The sequence below is a fragment of the Alosa pseudoharengus genome, unplaced genomic scaffold, assembly GCF_046254945.1.
Source record: "Alosa pseudoharengus isolate Yale_2024_CS ecotype anadromous, Long Island Sound unplaced genomic scaffold, YU_APseudo_1.1 YU_APseudo_1.1_scf_3, whole genome shotgun sequence".
Taxonomy (NCBI): domain Eukaryota; kingdom Metazoa; phylum Chordata; class Actinopteri; order Clupeiformes; family Clupeidae; genus Alosa; species Alosa pseudoharengus.
Window position 1 is genome coordinate 24,209,344 of NW_027468718.1, and position 16,225 is coordinate 24,225,568.

At 44.4% G+C, this 16,225-nt stretch overlaps 1 protein-coding gene across 1 annotated transcript; it reads left to right on the top strand.

Annotated features, from left to right (window-relative positions):
• Nucleotides 1-355: 355 nt before the first annotated feature.
• cog3 (component of oligomeric golgi complex 3) lies at nucleotides 356-12,386 on the top strand. Its single transcript, XM_076263664.1, has 23 exons — nucleotides 356-557; nucleotides 1,264-1,410; nucleotides 1,526-1,587; nucleotides 1,849-2,014; nucleotides 2,137-2,211; nucleotides 2,298-2,390; nucleotides 2,559-2,684; nucleotides 2,797-2,877; nucleotides 3,019-3,062; nucleotides 3,163-3,289; nucleotides 3,403-3,494; nucleotides 3,779-3,918; nucleotides 6,698-6,858; nucleotides 6,957-7,065; nucleotides 7,243-7,361; nucleotides 7,660-7,749; nucleotides 8,649-8,769; nucleotides 8,916-9,004; nucleotides 9,190-9,324; nucleotides 9,753-9,828; nucleotides 10,003-10,130; nucleotides 10,431-10,529; nucleotides 10,690-12,386. Exons 1-23 carry the CDS (start codon nucleotides 375-377, stop codon nucleotides 10,717-10,719), a joined length of 2,493 nt encoding a protein of 830 aa, XP_076119779.1. The 5' UTR covers nucleotides 356-374; the 3' UTR covers nucleotides 10,720-12,386.
• Nucleotides 12,387-16,225: the final 3,839 nt, after the last annotated feature.

Sequence of the window (16,225 nt, forward strand, 5' to 3'; positions counted from 1 at the left end):
ATTTAGTAATCCCATACAGTTGCTGAATTTGTATCAATCTGATCAAAAGACAAAAAACACAGCATTATGTGATGGTTGAGGTGCTGGAATTTAAAGTAAGCTTTCCAAAGACTTCCTTCCGGACATGAAAGAAAGAAAGGCTCACAACGAAAAAGTACGTTTGGTAAAAGACTGGTAAGTCATCATCCGAAAAATCACAGGCCTACTTGGATGGAAGAGCATGGAACAAGGGTAACCCCTAACGGCCAGCCACGATAAATACCACAAAAGTACGTACTGAGGTAGAGGAGTGTACGACAACCCTTTACTGTCTATGACGACAACATATCACGGGGAACTTCAGGAACAGGAACTGGTGTGTGTGATGACGTTAAATGTTGATAGAGACGATGGCATCCATGGAACAGTCTCTCCTAGATTTAACTGACAAAGAAACCCGTGAAAAATTGTCATTGTGGGACCGACGGACTGATCCCATGGCGCCGTTAACAGAAAAACAAACAGACTCGATTTTGGAAATTCGTACTGCAGCTGAAACACTTCCCATTCCATCTGAGGTGAGTGCATGCTAACTTGCTAACGTTACATTGCTAGCACTAGTTATCCTGCTGCATACTTTAATAACGTTACCTTTTCTCTTGTGAGTTGATGGTCTGTCATAAATTATAGGACAGTTGACATATCATGTTAAGTTTTCATAGAAAGGTTGCATACACCCATCTGCACTATTGTCATACAAACAGAGGGTGCTTTCGACTGCATCCAGCTACAGTGATTTTCAATGAGTAAAGTAGCTTGCCAGCTGGCTGGCTAACTGACTTACTAGCTCTGCTCTTTCATTGCTATGTTATGTCTACCCGGTTAGCGCTAGCTAGCTAGCGAGCTAGCAAGCTAACAAAGTTGCTGTAGTAGCCTAATCGACTTGCCACGTCGCTAGCTGACTAGCCATTTGTAAGAATATAAACTCCCAATTCCGCGCATGTCCTTATGTTCCATGTCGTTAATTAGCGAAATCAAGCATGAAATTGATTCGTGGTTCGAGTAATGGGTTGCTATTTGATAGTATAGAATGAGGTGAGAGGATAACGTTAGCTGATAAATCTGTCAACAAGCTAGTCAAGTTCAGTTGTGTATTAGCTGTCTAACAGACTTACGTTTCAATTTAGCTTTAAGGAACAAGAGTGTTTATGTCTGAAGTTATGTTGCCAGTTGCCAGTGCATACTATGTATGTCACATTTTGATCCCTTGTTCGTTTCATGTAGTTGCCTATCGAGGACCTCTGCAGCCTGACCTCACGCTCTTTGCGTACCACCTTTACAACAACAGTGCCAGCATCTACGGAGGATGTGCTGCTGAAGGGCTTCCAAGCGCTGGACCTCGAAAATGAGAGAATAGAGACAGCGCAACAGGTTAGCCGCTCATTTACATGTACCCCCATCATTCCACTGACTCACTTACATTTTTTGATGTGTTGAGTGTCCTTGTCTAATGACAACAACGTTGTATCTCTTATCTGCTCTACAGTTTTTCTCTTGGTTCTCCAAGTTACAAGTTCAAATGGATCAGGATGAAGGAGCTAAATACAGGTTTGGGGAAGTCTCTTGTCAGCATGACATTCTTGCATGATTGGTCATTCTACTGTATGCTTCTATAATGTTTTGCAAAATGTGTAAAGCCCAGACGTTTACTTAACATGAATGAGTAAGCACAAGGCCGTTGATCTGCACTTTACACTATCTAAGTTAGTGCTTAAACTCAGGGAATGATATCTGGGTTTTGGCTTTGTAGAGCAGGTCTCTCCCATAAAAATATTCACAAAGTGTCTTATTTTTTATTCCCTCTGGCAGAAAAACACGAGACAGTCTGAATGGCTATCAGGAACACTGTGACTCCATTTTGAATGATGTGAATGAAGCACTGCAGCACTTGGACTCGCTACAGAAGCAGTATCTGTTTGTGTCCACCAAAACAGGCACTTTGCACGAGGCCTGTGAGCAGCTACTGAAAGAGCAGGTTAGAGAGCAGGTTACTGAGAATGTGTGCTGGATTTCATTGGTGACTTAAACAGACAGTGAGACCAGTTCTTGCTTTTTCAGCATTCTGCCAATTAAATCCTAATTTGTCTTGTTTCTCAGTCTGAACTTGTGGACTTGGCAGAGAGCATTCAGCAAAAGCTGTCCTATTTCAATGAGTTGGAAAACATAAATACGGTAGGATTCAGTTACTATTTTGGGTCCTTTTTTTCAGTGTGCCAGCACACTCTGCAAATTGTCACCAACTCTCTTTATCTCCTCAGAAATTAAATTCCCCTACCCTCTCAGTGAACAGTGAAGAATTTATTCCAGTGCTTTCTAAGCTGGACGACTGCATCGAATATGTCTCTTCGCATGTAAGTATATATGTGGACTGTCTTTTTTCCCATTTCTGGATATGTAAGAGTGGCTTTTTATGTTTGCTTCAGCCTACTGGCAGAGAGTTTGGCTTCAGGGTTGGATGAATGTTAGAGATTGAGCATGCACTAATGTAATATTCATTCTTCTCTTTGTTTACGATTCAGCCAAATTTCAAGGACTATCCTGTGTATCTCACCAAGTTCAAACAATGTCTCTCAAGAGCTATGCACCTCATGAAGACCCATACTGTGAACACCATGCAGAACCTTACTAGTCAGCTCACAAAAAGGGTATGGATGCTAATATTATCTCTGAGAAGTATAACTATGCCACCTGAGGAACCGTTCTGAAGTGCTGTGGTGCTTTGTATGTTTCAGTTAATAATCCTCTCTCTCTTCTTAGGATCCATTGGGAACAGCCAATGCAGATAATGCTTTTACACTGTACTATGTGAAGTTCAGAGCTGCCGCTCCAAAAGTCAGGGTAATGTTTATGTTCTTGTTCAGAATCTGTTTACATTTATGTGGGCAGATTAGACAAAACAAGTGTGCATAATCTGGTGAACATAGCAAATGTTTTGCATTCTCCACACAGAATGTTTACTTGTTTTTCTTGTTTTTTCAGACATTAATAGAACAAGTAGAAAAGCGGTCAGAGAAGATTCCAGAGTAAGCTGAATTAAATTAAATTGAACAAGTGCTACTGTAGTGATTCTCTCGTGTCTCTTGAGCTCCATGAGAAGACTGTAATGTACCTTGCCCTGCACAGATACCACCAGTTGCTGGATGAAATCCACCAGTGTTACCTGGACCAAAGAGAACTCTTGCTGAGTCCCTGCATCGCCTCCACCATCACTGACCTAACCAGCCAGAACAACAAGGACCACTGTGCCCTGGTATCACCCTTCAGACTACAGAGCTCTCACACGTTATCATGTATCATTGATTTTATTCCTCATAATACAACATTTTGACCAATATTGTGGTGATGTTGGTGTTCTTCCTCCAGGTGCGCAGTGGCTGTGCCTTTATGGTTCACGTTTGTCAGGATGAACACCAGCTTTATAACGAGTTTTTCTCCAAACCTACGTCAAAATTAGAGTAAGTCAAACAGTGTCTTTTCCACTAGTCTGTCAACCGTTGACATTTTTCACTGAGTGAGCAGTTCATGATTATGCTCATTAGATGAGTGTCTAATCACTACCTGATATACAGGTGTGATGAGTTGGCCACACTAGGCGTTTTTCGGCCGATAGAGAATGTGTTCTTGAACCGGTTCCGTTCAGAATTCGTTGTGCTATCTAGTAAACCAGCCCCCATGGGAGCGTCTTGGTCTTGTTGCTCAGTGCTGATGGCTGGTTGCTTGTTGTGCTGTGTTCTCACAGTGAGCTGCTGGAGAAGCTGTGCCTCTCCCTATATGATGTGTTGCGGCCGCTTATCATCCACGTCATCCACCTGGAGACGCTCTCCGAGCTCTGTAGCATCCTCAAGAACGAAATGCTGGAGGACCATGTCCACAACAATGGTAACACACTGTACTAGCACACACAGACACACACACACACACACTCAGGCTGTCACTTTACGTTCGAAAATCGATTGGACCAACCAACACAAGTTTCGAAAACTAAAATAGGGAATCGATTTTAACCAAATATGTACACTTCATTTTCAACGAATTAAACAAATAAAAAAGATACAAACAAGCCCACAAAACCCACAAACAAGCAGAAAAAGAAAATAAAGAATTCCGAAAGTGCAGTAGGCATTGCGAAAGCTAAAAAGAAAATTCCCACCAATTTTACGCACCGGAAACAGCTGTTTCAATCGGCTGCTGTGCTGATGGTGTTTTGCCCAAAAAATGGAGGACAACGCGATCAACCTGTGCGACATGAGAGAGACGAGTGATAAGCCCTAACTTGAGGAGTTCGATATGGAAGCACTTCGGGTTTTGGGTAGATCAAACTATGGAGAAGGACAAAGCGGTATGCAAACTGTGCAGTCGTTAGTTCCTACGTAGGCGAAATTTGTTTGACATTTTTAATCGTAAACAGCCACGTTGAAGCCTGCAGTAATGTTTTTCACTGATATTATGGCAGTCCACTCTGCTTATTGTTTTTCGAGAATGTTGCACTACTGTTTGTCATTGTGCACAAAACTTTACGCCAATAATCAGAAATATTGCTGGCTTGTGCGCCCTCTTTACGTTCCTCCTAATGCCTGTTAGTTGTCCGTGGATTGGCCTATATTTGGCGTTGAAAATGGAAACGTCTTTAGACAAAGAAAATCGATATTACAATTAGGGCTGAACGATTTATTGCATTTGCGATAATATCGCGATATGATGAAACACGATTTTCAAACCGCAAAGGCTGCGATTTGTAATATGTGACGTCACCAAAACGCATTGCGCTTGCCGACGTGCCACCGACTCTTCTCACCGACCACTGAAGAAGCAAAAAACGTAAACAAGAGGACCAGCTAACAGTGTCAAGAAAGGTCTGATCAGTAGAGCTACTTTGGTTAAAAATAAACCTCTTCATTACCTTTTGCTCGAACCTACCATGTCCCTGGTTCTAGTTTATAATTCCCCTGTTCTGCTACTCTGGCTGGTAACTTCGTTCACTTGTCCAGCTGACGATTAAAACTCCACGACTGTTTAGGCTGCACAGTGCACCTGTGCACTGGGGACTTTGTTTACTGGAGTACAGTGACAGTGGGGGCATTTGCGATATCCAAGGGGGTTGGCGGCACAAACATTTCATCTCACAGGTAAATAAATTGATGCATAATGTTATCCCAGCTGTTCTAACATTAGCTTACCAGCTAAGGCTCTAGGCTACATACATGCTGCTAACTGCTGATAACTTTGCCTGTTTAAAGAGTTTTGTCTCGTGCGTGCGTGCGTGCGTGCGTGCGTGCGTGTATGGAGAGCACAGGACAAGGAGAAGCCGTGTCAGTGCCACTACATGTAGACCTATTTGTTAACTAACGAAAGAAGGTCATATCTACATGAAATAGAAACGAATCAGAATCATTAAATGTTTACAAGGCTGGAAGTTCAACAAATATAGGTCTACTAATGTGATTAAAGTAGTTAAATAAAAAATATTTCATTCATCAATCTTATTCAATGACCTAATGCCATCATAACATAGGCCTGGGTTCCAGGAATGAACAGTTTATGTTTAACTTATCTAATTTTGTGTTAGTCATACTATAGAATAATATATTGCTTGTCTTTGTTGAATAAGACAGAAGATAAAGAGCTTAAAAATAATCGCATATCGCATCGCAATCGCAATATTGGTGAGAAAAATCGCAATTCGATTTTTTTCCAAAATCGTTCACCCCTAATTACAATCGATTCAATGAACACTTATGTGTCAAATAGAACGGGATTTTTTCACAAAAGTGACAGCCCTAACACACACCCTCACACACACACTCGCACATGCCATGAACAGGATGTCAACAGGATACCTAAATATGGACACAGATGTTTCTCTCTGTAATCAGAAAATGTCTGACTGTTGGTTTTGTCAAATGTCAAGACATCATGCACAATGTAACACTGAGTGTGACCCAGTTGTGATGACCTAGTTGCCATGCCGTTCTCCTGTCAGTCTTTTTATAATCTCTTGCCCTGAACTGACCATGGTGCGGTGCATATGCTTGCGTGAAACTGTTTATTGTGTGTGTGTGTGTGTGTGTGTGTGTGTGTGTGTGTGTGTGTGTGTGCGCGTGCGCGTGCGTGTGTGCATATGCTTGCGTGAAACTGCTTTGTGTGTGTGTGTGTGTGTGTGTGTGTGTGTGTGTGTGTGTGTGTGTGTGTGTGTGTGTGTTTGTGTGTGTGTATTGTGTGTGCTTCTGACCACTGGCAAGCTGACCTTATTCTGAGTTTGTGTGTGTGAAACCACTGGCAGGCCAAGCTGATTTGCGTGTGTGTGTGTGTGTGTGTGTGTGTGTGTGTGTGTGTGTGTGTGTGTGTGTGTGTGTGTGTGTGTGTGTGTGTGTGTGTGTGTGTGTGTGTGTGTGTGTGTGTGTGTGTGTGTGTGTGTGTGTGTGTGTGTGTGTGTGTGTGTGTGTGTGTGTGTGAGAGAGAGAGTGGCCACTGGCTGACTGAGCTACATCTCATGCTGTGTTGTGACTGTGTGTGTGTGAGACCACCGCTGGGCCTATCCCTGCTGCGTTTTGAGTGTGCGTGACTGCAAGAACACACACAAGTGTGTGTGTGTGTGTGTGTGTGCGGCCACTGGCAGGCCAGGCTGAACTGTGTGTGCTGTGCTGTGTCCCCTGGACAGTGGGGCAGCTGGGGGCCTTTGAAGCGGTAGTGAAGCAGATGCTGGAGGACGTGCAGGAGCGGCTGGTCTACCGCACCCACATCTACATCCAGTCCGACATTATCGGCTACAACCCCGCCCCCGGGGACCTGGCCTACCCCGAGAAGCTGGAGATGATGGAGGTGCGCTGCTGTTTGCTCTCATTTCATCGCTTGTTTATTTTCCGTTTAATCGGCTGTTTATTTGCGTTACCATTTTGTTGTTGTTGTTGGTGTTTCAGAAAATCGCCCAGAGCCTGAAGGAGGAGCAGCTGCGCTCGCAGTCGGCCGAACCCTCGTTCTCCGACGTGCAGCTCGAAGATCCCGAGGCCAAGAGGGCCATTAGCTCTGGTTAGTGTGTGTGTGTGTGTGTCACAATGACAAAAGGCAGGAGGATGCCAGGACGATGGAGAGTTCTGCTGGCTCTCTGCCGGACTGGCCCCTTCTCCCGCTACAGTCTTTCCTCTCTGCCCTCGCTCAGTCCCGGCCCTCATGCGTGTGTTTCCTTGATGTTGCTGCCCCTAACAGGTGGAGGAGAGGGCTCGCGGCTGCAGACGTCCATCTCGCCGGCGGATCTGCATGGTATGTGGTACCCCACTGTCCGGCGCACTCTGGTCTGCCTGTCCAAGCTCTACCGCTGCATAGATGTAAGTAGCTGCCCCAGCTAAATTGGGGATTTAGTCTTTATTTCACAACACATTGTCTCGTGGCTTATTATGGGAAAAGTGTCTGTGTTGGGGACTAAGGGCTTTGACTTGTGCTGTTCAGATGCTATGCTTGTGCACAGATCAGACAGTCCTCGTTCTTTTAATAATCACCGGAACATCTATCTATGTGCATGGCAACTGCAGATGAGTTTCAGCTTTTCCGGAGTAATGGTCTCTATCACAAGGTCTTAATGCCCCTTTGAAGGACACCATTTCTTTTTTGTGTGTGTTTGTGCAGAGAGCGGTCTTTCAGGGCTTATCTCAAGAAGCCTTATCAGCCTGCATCCAGTCTCTCCTCAAAGCCTCCGATGTCATCCTCAAGAACAAGGTGGACACTGCTTTTCAGGGATACATTGTTCCCTCTTACACACGCACACACACACACGCACACACACGTGCACACACACGCGCACACACACACGCACACATACACACACAGTATTTACTCTTTCCTAAATTGCATGTGTCAGGTTGATTTCCCACCACATTAGAAGATGTGGCAGTAATTTATCTCGTATGTTATGGGCACAACAGATATTACTTTTTTAAAATGATAAGGTGGTGATATTTTTTCTCTGCACAGATTAAACACAGTTTTTTTTTTTTCCCCCTCCCCTCATGGGCTGAGAATAGAAGCCGTCGTCCTAGCCATGAATTAGTCACGGTGATTTCTTACGGCAGCGAGGCTGAGCTCTGCTTCTGCTGGCTCTCCATTGTGCTTTATTCCCCCTGTCTGCTTAACCTGGCATGGAAATACACTGTGCTCTTGGATCCAGCACGTCAGGAGGGGGATTGTGATGAATTTCAAACCAGATGTCAGGATGGCTTTCCAGGATCAAAGGGAGGCCCCTGCGCGAGGCTGTCTAACAAATCCTTCACCCCTCCCCCCCCCCCTGCCCTGCCTGCCACAGCACAGACACGCAGCACAGACAGACAGACAGACAGACAGACAGTGAGAGGGAGCTGCTGCTGAGAGTGTGCTAGCATGTGTTTCCCCTCAGAGCCCTGAGGTGACTTTAGCCACAGTGCAGTGCACCTTTGTATATTCTGTGTGCCCAGATCCGTCTCTATGAGTCAGGGACTGGCTGCTACAGTTACACCAGCACTCAGGGTTAGAATGGAGATTTGAGTGTGTTGTCTGTGGTGGTACAGCTGTGGTGAGGTGGTGCGGGTGAGTGTGGAGGTGAGTTGGCACCCACACCTGACTGCTCCTTTCTCCCCCTGCAGACGCAGATAGACGGACAGCTGTTCTTGATTAAACACCTGCTCATCATGCGTGAGCAGATAGCCCCCTTCCACACCGACTTTGCCATCAAAGAGATTTCACTTGACCTAAAGAAGACCAGAGGTTTGCCCCTCACACTTTTTTTTGGCTTTCCACACATGCAGTTGAGACGGCTTTATAGCCGACACTAGAGGGCAGTCTAGTCCTGCACTGGCTTGGGAATTGTGCCTGTGTGTTTGTGTGTGTGTGAGACTGTCTTCTTTTGTTAGATGCTGCATTCAAAATCCTGAACCCCAGGGCTGTCCCCAAGTTTTTCAGATTCAACAGTCACAATGCCATCCTGGAATTTCTGTTGGAGGTAAATTATTTCTCTTTTTTTTTTTTTTTTTTTTTCCTTGTGTATCTTTTCCTGTTTTGGGGTTGAGGAGGCAGGAAAAGCTTAATAATTTAGCCAGCAGTGCACCCAGGACGATTTATTATGCATGCTGTGCTTGATTGCCTCTCGCTATGCCTGCTGTCACACATGCGGCGTTGTCTCCTCAGGGTACCCCCGAAATAAAGGAGCACTACATCGACTCGAAGAAAGACGTGGACCGGCACCTCAAGTCCAGCTGCGAGCAGTTCATTCAGCAGCAGACTGGCATCTTTGTGGGGAATCTGGAGGAGTTCCTCACCAAGGTGAGTCTGGAGCGCCGCCACATCCAGGGCTGGGCTGCAGCCGAGACGCTGTTTACCGCTCACACACACTCCCCAGCCACGCTTTCCAGGGCCTCTCAATAGGGACACTGTCTCCTGCATAGCACGGCATACTGAGAGCAGTAGCTGCTGCAGGAAAGCACTAGTCACACTGTTGAGCAGTATTTCATAAATAAAATATGTGTTTAGTTTTTGGTAAGTCAGTCTGATTAAACCGCAAGGAGCAGTCACCGCTCATGTGTGTTGCAGTACTGTCACGTTTTGTGTTTTATGTGAGCAGGGTAGTTTTTATGTGATTGGTCACTCTGATAAATCAAGCGCTACACACATTAAACAGGGCACCTGACCGAATGTGACGTGAGGTTTCCTCTCCCTGAGGCTACTACAGGCTTGTCACTGTGCTTTTCCAGGTGTCGGCTCTGAAAACAATGGCTGTCCAGGGAGGGCCCACGTACAACCTATCCCAGCAGTCCTGGGCTCAGCCGGGTGAGTCAGCTCCCATCAGCCTCACGCCGCAAGGAGACAGGCTCAGATCCGCTCCAACACCGCCCTCCGCCCCACTATGACACAAAAAAAAAGTAGCATCAGACAGCTTATGCGGGCATACCGGGGTTTAATGTGTGAGTGCCTCTGAATTTTTGTGTTTCTCTTGTCAAACAGCCAAGATCCACGACCTGGTGATGGATATGTACCGGGTGATAAAGAGCAAGCTGCCCGGCACGCTGCAGAGCATGTCTTTGTACTTGGCCAACAGAGACACGGAGTTCATCCTCTTCAAGCCTGTCAGGGTGGGTGGGCACAACTGTTACATCCTCGTCCTCCCCAGTCCGTGTCACTACCCATTTGCCGTGTCGGGGCTAGTCGGGGTTGAAGTGCCTGCTTTCACACTGTGAACGGACTGCCTGGTGCCACTTCCCATTTGCGTTCCCTCCCAACTTTCTTTTTTGTTATGCGAGACAGAAATTGATTCTCTTCTATACAAGACTTTTGGCAGCTCTCTATAAAAGGGGAGGATGTGTGGATGCTCTTCTGTATACGCTGCCATCTTCCAGGCTCTCTGAATGTCTCTTTGCTTTTTGTCCATATAGAATAACATTCAGCAGGTGTTCCAGAGACTGCATGCCTTGTTGCAGGAAGAGTACAGTGGAGAGGACCTCCAGATCATCGCCTGCCCCTCCATGGAGCAGGTAAGGTCCCCTGGCCACGGGCACGTGATGGCAGGCAGCATCGCGCACACGGCCCGGCCAGATGGCTGCACACATAGGGATTACGGCGATAGGGGAAGTAGGAGCAGTGGAATTGCAAATGAAGTCTCATCTCTCGCACCATGTGTTTGGGTCCTTCCAGATCAACCTGCTGCTCTCTGTAAATAAGTAGTGCCCAGGTGCGGCCGGCCCGACGAGCCTGGCCGAGTGGAGTTCCCATGAGGCAGCGCTGCGATGGCAGATTTCTTTTTTGCCACACCACTCCACTCCAGCGCACCCCCCTCCTCAGACCCCCACCCCCCCCCCGGCGGCCCCCCCAGCAGCGTGGAGCACAAGCAGTGGTGGTGGCGACGATGACGGCGGCAGCAGCGGAGCGCCGAGCCAAGCGTAGCCAAGCTGGCAGGAAGCATAGCCAAGGAGGCTGCAGGGAGCCAATGGTGAGGGGAGAGTCTGGGGAAACGAGTTGGCGTTACGGAGCTCGGCTTGCCAAAGATGATGCAAGAGATGACACATACAATTCCCTAACAGTGCTTCTGCCTGGAAATCAGATATTTGTTTTAATATATATATGTATATGTTCTGGAATGACTTGTATTTTATAACAATCTAGTGCAGTTTTAATAAGGAACTGAGTGTATGTTGGGCTTGTATTGGTCTTGGGATACGTCTGTGGTGTGGTGTGGTGTGGGTTACAGTGCTCAGAGCGCTCAGACTATATGTTTGACATACTGTATCTTTACGATAAAGCTGGAGGTCTTGCTTTGGGCCTTGGTAGCCCAATTTGCAGGAGCTTTTCTGGCACGAGCTGTCTCCTTTATAAGGACTAGTATAGAGAACTGTACAGGTTTCCAGTGTGCAGGGGACTTGCTTTGTCTGTAATGGAGTAAAGACAGAAAGGCATGGCATAAAGATAGCTTTTCTAAGGGGAGAGCCACCTGCAATTAGGAAGGCCTGGCCTCCAAGTGCCCATTAAGCCATCAGTCAGTTGTTTTGTTAGCATGCCATGAACAGTCAGGCTTTAGAAGTGTCTTTAAATAGAACACTTTCAGAGGGACTTATAGTACCTCTCCTGGAAATCCTGGCAAAGGGAGAACATTCATGGACTAACTCATGGACTTCAATGGACAAATATGGCAAATCAGATATGCTGTGACTATACATATATATGTATATGTGTGTGTGTCCCCACTAGCAGATAAAGCTTTCAAAATACATATATACATTAAGATAACATTAAGATACTTTAGAGCAATACTACACAACCATGGTATAAATCAACATGAAGTAAGAAGTTTATATCTATCATCCCTATCACAATGGTGAAGCATTAAGCACTTTTAAGAAATTGAAGTTTCGAATATGGGAATTAAATTTGCAGCTGAAGCAGAGTGTGTGAATTTCGAAGACTATGAAAAATATCATTGCACTCCTTCGAGATCCATTCCATCTTCCTGACAAACACCTCAGCTACAAGCCGAAACCTTTTTTTTGTAAAACTTGCTGACAGAGTTTTTGTCTCTTGTTCCCACTATTTCACAAAACCTCCTCCATCCAGTTCTCAGGAGGACGTGTTCCCTGTTTTCTAGGAAGTCAGCTTCAACGTTCATGTAATTCCACCAGCCCTCCCTGTCAGTAATGTGTATTCAGGCAAAATATGTAAATTGGGGAAAATCTTATGTTTTGTACCATTTTCTTTTTGTATATGAAACTTTATTCTACTATAAGGCATGAAGGGGGCTTACTTTGCACTGGCAAGATGTTACAGAATCATTCTCTCAAGATACCACCATGGTACTGATTGTTGTACTTAACTTTCAATAAAGTAACAGATTTATTTAACATTTCCAAAAGGCATTTTCCCCATTATTTCTGTCACTGCTCACACACAGCAGGGTATATAAAGAAACCTCCAAGATCATACTGTATAAAACAGATTAAAACATCACTGCTCACTTATACAATGCACAAAATCGACTTGGAAATAACAGAGCCAAGGTTCTAATGGACTTTTAATGAACAACATTAATACCTTGCATTGTATTTCTGCTTTTATTTCTTAAATGAATCCATTTGTCTCTATGCAATCAATTGTGCCATTTTTGTTAGGATATGAGGTAATTTGGGCTTGGATGCCTTTTGGTTCTTTGCCTGCTTCTTTCTTCTCTCCCCCTGGGCACGGAGGCTGTACTGGAAGCTGACCTGGCCAGGCTCGGGCCGCTTAAAGGACATGCTGCCCTGGAGCTTCTGCAGCAGGCTGGAGATCTGCACATTTCTCTTGTGGAGATAAGACTCAAGGATGTCAGGGCCTGGCCACATGAGGCCCTTTGAGTTTCCCACCTAGTGAAGTAGAATTATGGAGGTTCAGCTAAAAAAAACAAACAATACTGTCGACAGGCTACCTCCTGAATAGGGCTGCTTGTTTTTGTTATATAAAGTTATTCCAATATTCCAGATTTCACTTTAATCTGGTCCACTTCTGATCTGAGAGTTGCAAGCTGCACATTTTTTTGACTGCAATTAATTGCAGCCTTTGTGATTAGCTTATTCCATTAGTGCAAATTGCAATTTTGATTCAAAATGATTCATTGTGCAGCCCTACTGCTGAAGATATGTTATTTTTTTTTAGGCAGGAGCTGACGTGATATTTTCATCTTACGAAGTCGTACAAGCTAACCTTGAGTTTGGTCCCCATGTTGAAGCGCACACTATTCTTGCCAGCGGTGAAGGTGAGGTAGATGTTGTCCTGGGTGCAGATGCGGATGCTGATGCGGGGGCTCAGCATCATGTTGATGGGCTGGAAGGGCGGGGCGTGGACATGAGTACTGAGGTCCAGCCAGCTCCAGCATCTCTTCAGCACCCCACTCTCACTGCACCAGGTACCTCCCACACGGGTCAGATTGACCCTTAGAACAAAGATAATCAAACAGCACGTTAAGTAGATAGATCAGGTGGGATTAGATCTTTAGCAGGAGAGCTTTCCCAACGTACTGACATATAGAAGTGGTTTTAAAAAACACATCAGCAACGTACCAAACAAGACCATTGGGGTGATAGCACGTGGCCTGGCCCCTGGATGTGAAAATGGCCTGAATCCGCGGCAAGAGTGGAGCGTCCTCCAGTATGATATAAATAAAATGACCAGGATGGACTGAAGATATAAGGACTGCAATCCGACCTGATGGATAGCTAATGAGTCATTAAGGTAAAAAACATTTGCTTCATACATTTCCAAGTTTCAAAGTCAAACCAAAAAAGTGAATGAAAAGGATACAAAACATGTCCTGTTCCGTCTGGAAATATAAGGACAAATGTTTTGCCATTCCTGTAGTATCTTACAAGAATGTTTGTCCTCTGTAAATGACAAATAAAATGATGTGAAGCAACAAAGCATTTGGAAAGGACTTTTACAGTAAACTGCTGATCCAAATCAGATTAGCAAATCATGAAAAGGGAAGTAGTTAGACACCTTGACCCCTGGTTCCCTATCTGGAAGGTTCAATGTCTCAGGAGGGGTAATGATTTCCATTTCCGGAAGTTGAGACTCCTCTTGGATGTTCCATAAGTCATTTGAAAGTCGATAGCAGATGGTATTCTTTGGAACCATTTTATCTCCTGCTACATTCAAAATCAATGACATCAGTGCTGATATACAGATATGCTGATTTCAGTCAAATATTTGAAGTGTTCTTGAGAGCATCCATTAATGTGAAACTTTAATAGAAATAATTTACATTTCATTAGGAGCCAGCTATTTTACTATTAAAACTAATATCCCCCAAAAAGAATATTTAAGGATATTTATGTATATCATATTTACATGAACGTTCTCTGGTGTAAAACCCAGAGGGGTAGTGTGAGTCTTGGGATCTTATAGACACCCATTCTCTCAGCCTGAAAGACACAGAATGATGGTGAGCACATTGTATGTAAGTGGAAGACAGCCCTTCATAAATGTGAAATATAAGATGCATGCTATCCCCTCCTGAGAAGCGACCTCTTATGACATCACTTAACATGTGCGCTAGCCTCTCTTTGCTTTCGGTCAAAAGGGGACAAGGGTCGACATCATTGATCTTTCTGTTCTCCTGTACAGATTTAGAAGCCTTTTCAGTCTCTTCCTCCTCCCGCTCCTCGAGATCGGCCATCCTCCAAGCAACCTCACAACAAAACAACTGACAGCGGAATTAGGTTGACTGGGACAAAAGGGAATTCAAATGTAAGACATGAAAGCTAGACATGGTTGGGACCCACCTCCTCTGGGTCGGTCATTTTCTCCAGCTGCTCGCGAGTCACTGGGGGTTTCTTCCCTCGTCGGCAGTACTCACACAGAAGAGATGCCAACTCACACTCGGGTAACTTCACAGATGAATCTGAACTGGATGTCAGGACTGTGATCTGTGAAAGCCATTTATGCACAGAGCATTTGAAGTATGTGTCAAACTTAACTTATTGTTGCAACTATCATGAGCTTGAATAAATCCTAACCTTGTCAAACTCCCCTGTCAAATGCTCCACTTGAGGAGGGACTTGTGAATCTCGGCTCTTTGTTACAGTCTCCTCATTATCGTCCATGATTTCCATCTCAGCCATCTCCTTTTTTGTGACAGCCAGATAAAAAACACTTACTTATTCATTAAGAACAATGAATAGCCATGGAGTTTTGTGTGAATGTGGGTTAACATTTATAAAATATTAATATATAACTATGCTGTCCTGAAATCTGATAATTTTAAAGTCACGGTGCAATGTATTTCTACTGAATAGCCCGATGCATACATTTTTAAAACATGCATGAAATTCAGAAACGAAGGAGAAATGGCAATATGACACCACTGTCCAGTAGAAGGATTCATGTTACACTCTCTTCAGGGCTTCTACCTCAGAGTCAGGGCCTTTATGGTCCTCGACAGGTTTCTTTTCATGATTCACCACATATTCTTCAGTCTGACTGCACACTGGGTAAAAGTAACACACATTGCAGTGTTGTTTTCACATTATGTAAGTCCATAGAATGACAACAGTAGGCCCCTACAATTACAGTTTTTCTCGATTGCTTTGACCTGCTAAAGGAAACTGGGATCCACTTCATGAACACTTTCTTTGCACAGCAGAAGTCATCTCTTGATAATGTGTTCACACATTTTCATTGGGTTCACACATTTCTCACACCCTTTTGCAAAACAGTTAACAGATGTCATTCAAAAACCCCAAACTCTATTGGTTTTCCACTGCTAAACAAAAGGAAAACATCTTTTCACAGGTGGTATAGATTCCTTGCATAAGTCTGAGTCTCTGATACACCTGTGTAAAACTCCTTTGCACAATTCTTCAATCAGCAATCATTCATTATCCATAAGAGATGCCATGTGTGTTCTGTGTTGCTATTTGCAAGTATGGATCTAATGCACATTTACAGTACAAAAGGTGTTTACTGTAGGTCTATGAAAAATTACAAGTTGTAGTTCAATTAGTTCAAAATTTGTCTTGCCTAGGTGTTTACTGAAGGTCTCACATGTCAATGACGGTTGCATCTTGGGAGGAATGAATAAAATATTTTTTATTCAGTACATTTTGTCTTTTCACAGTTGTTTCTGATACCAGAAAAATGTGAAAGAAATGGAACAGACATAGCAAAAATGCTCATTTTGAGAACTAGATTTTGCATTTTGTTGTCCAGT

What these genes read in the sequence shown, in the direction of transcription:
- cog3 (XM_076263664.1), top strand. Translation starts at nt 375, where the DNA reads ATGTTGATAGAGACGATGGCATCCATGGAACAGTCTCTCCTAGATTTA. An exon ending in GAATAGAGACAGCGCAACAG is followed by an intron (nt 1,411 to 1,525) that starts GTTAGCCGCTCA and finishes TCTGCTCTACAG; the next exon opens with TTTTTCTCTTGGTTCTCCAA. An exon ending in TGGAGGAGTTCCTCACCAAG is followed by an intron (nt 9,325 to 9,752) that starts GTGAGTCTGGAG and finishes GTGCTTTTCCAG; the next exon opens with GTGTCGGCTCTGAAAACAAT.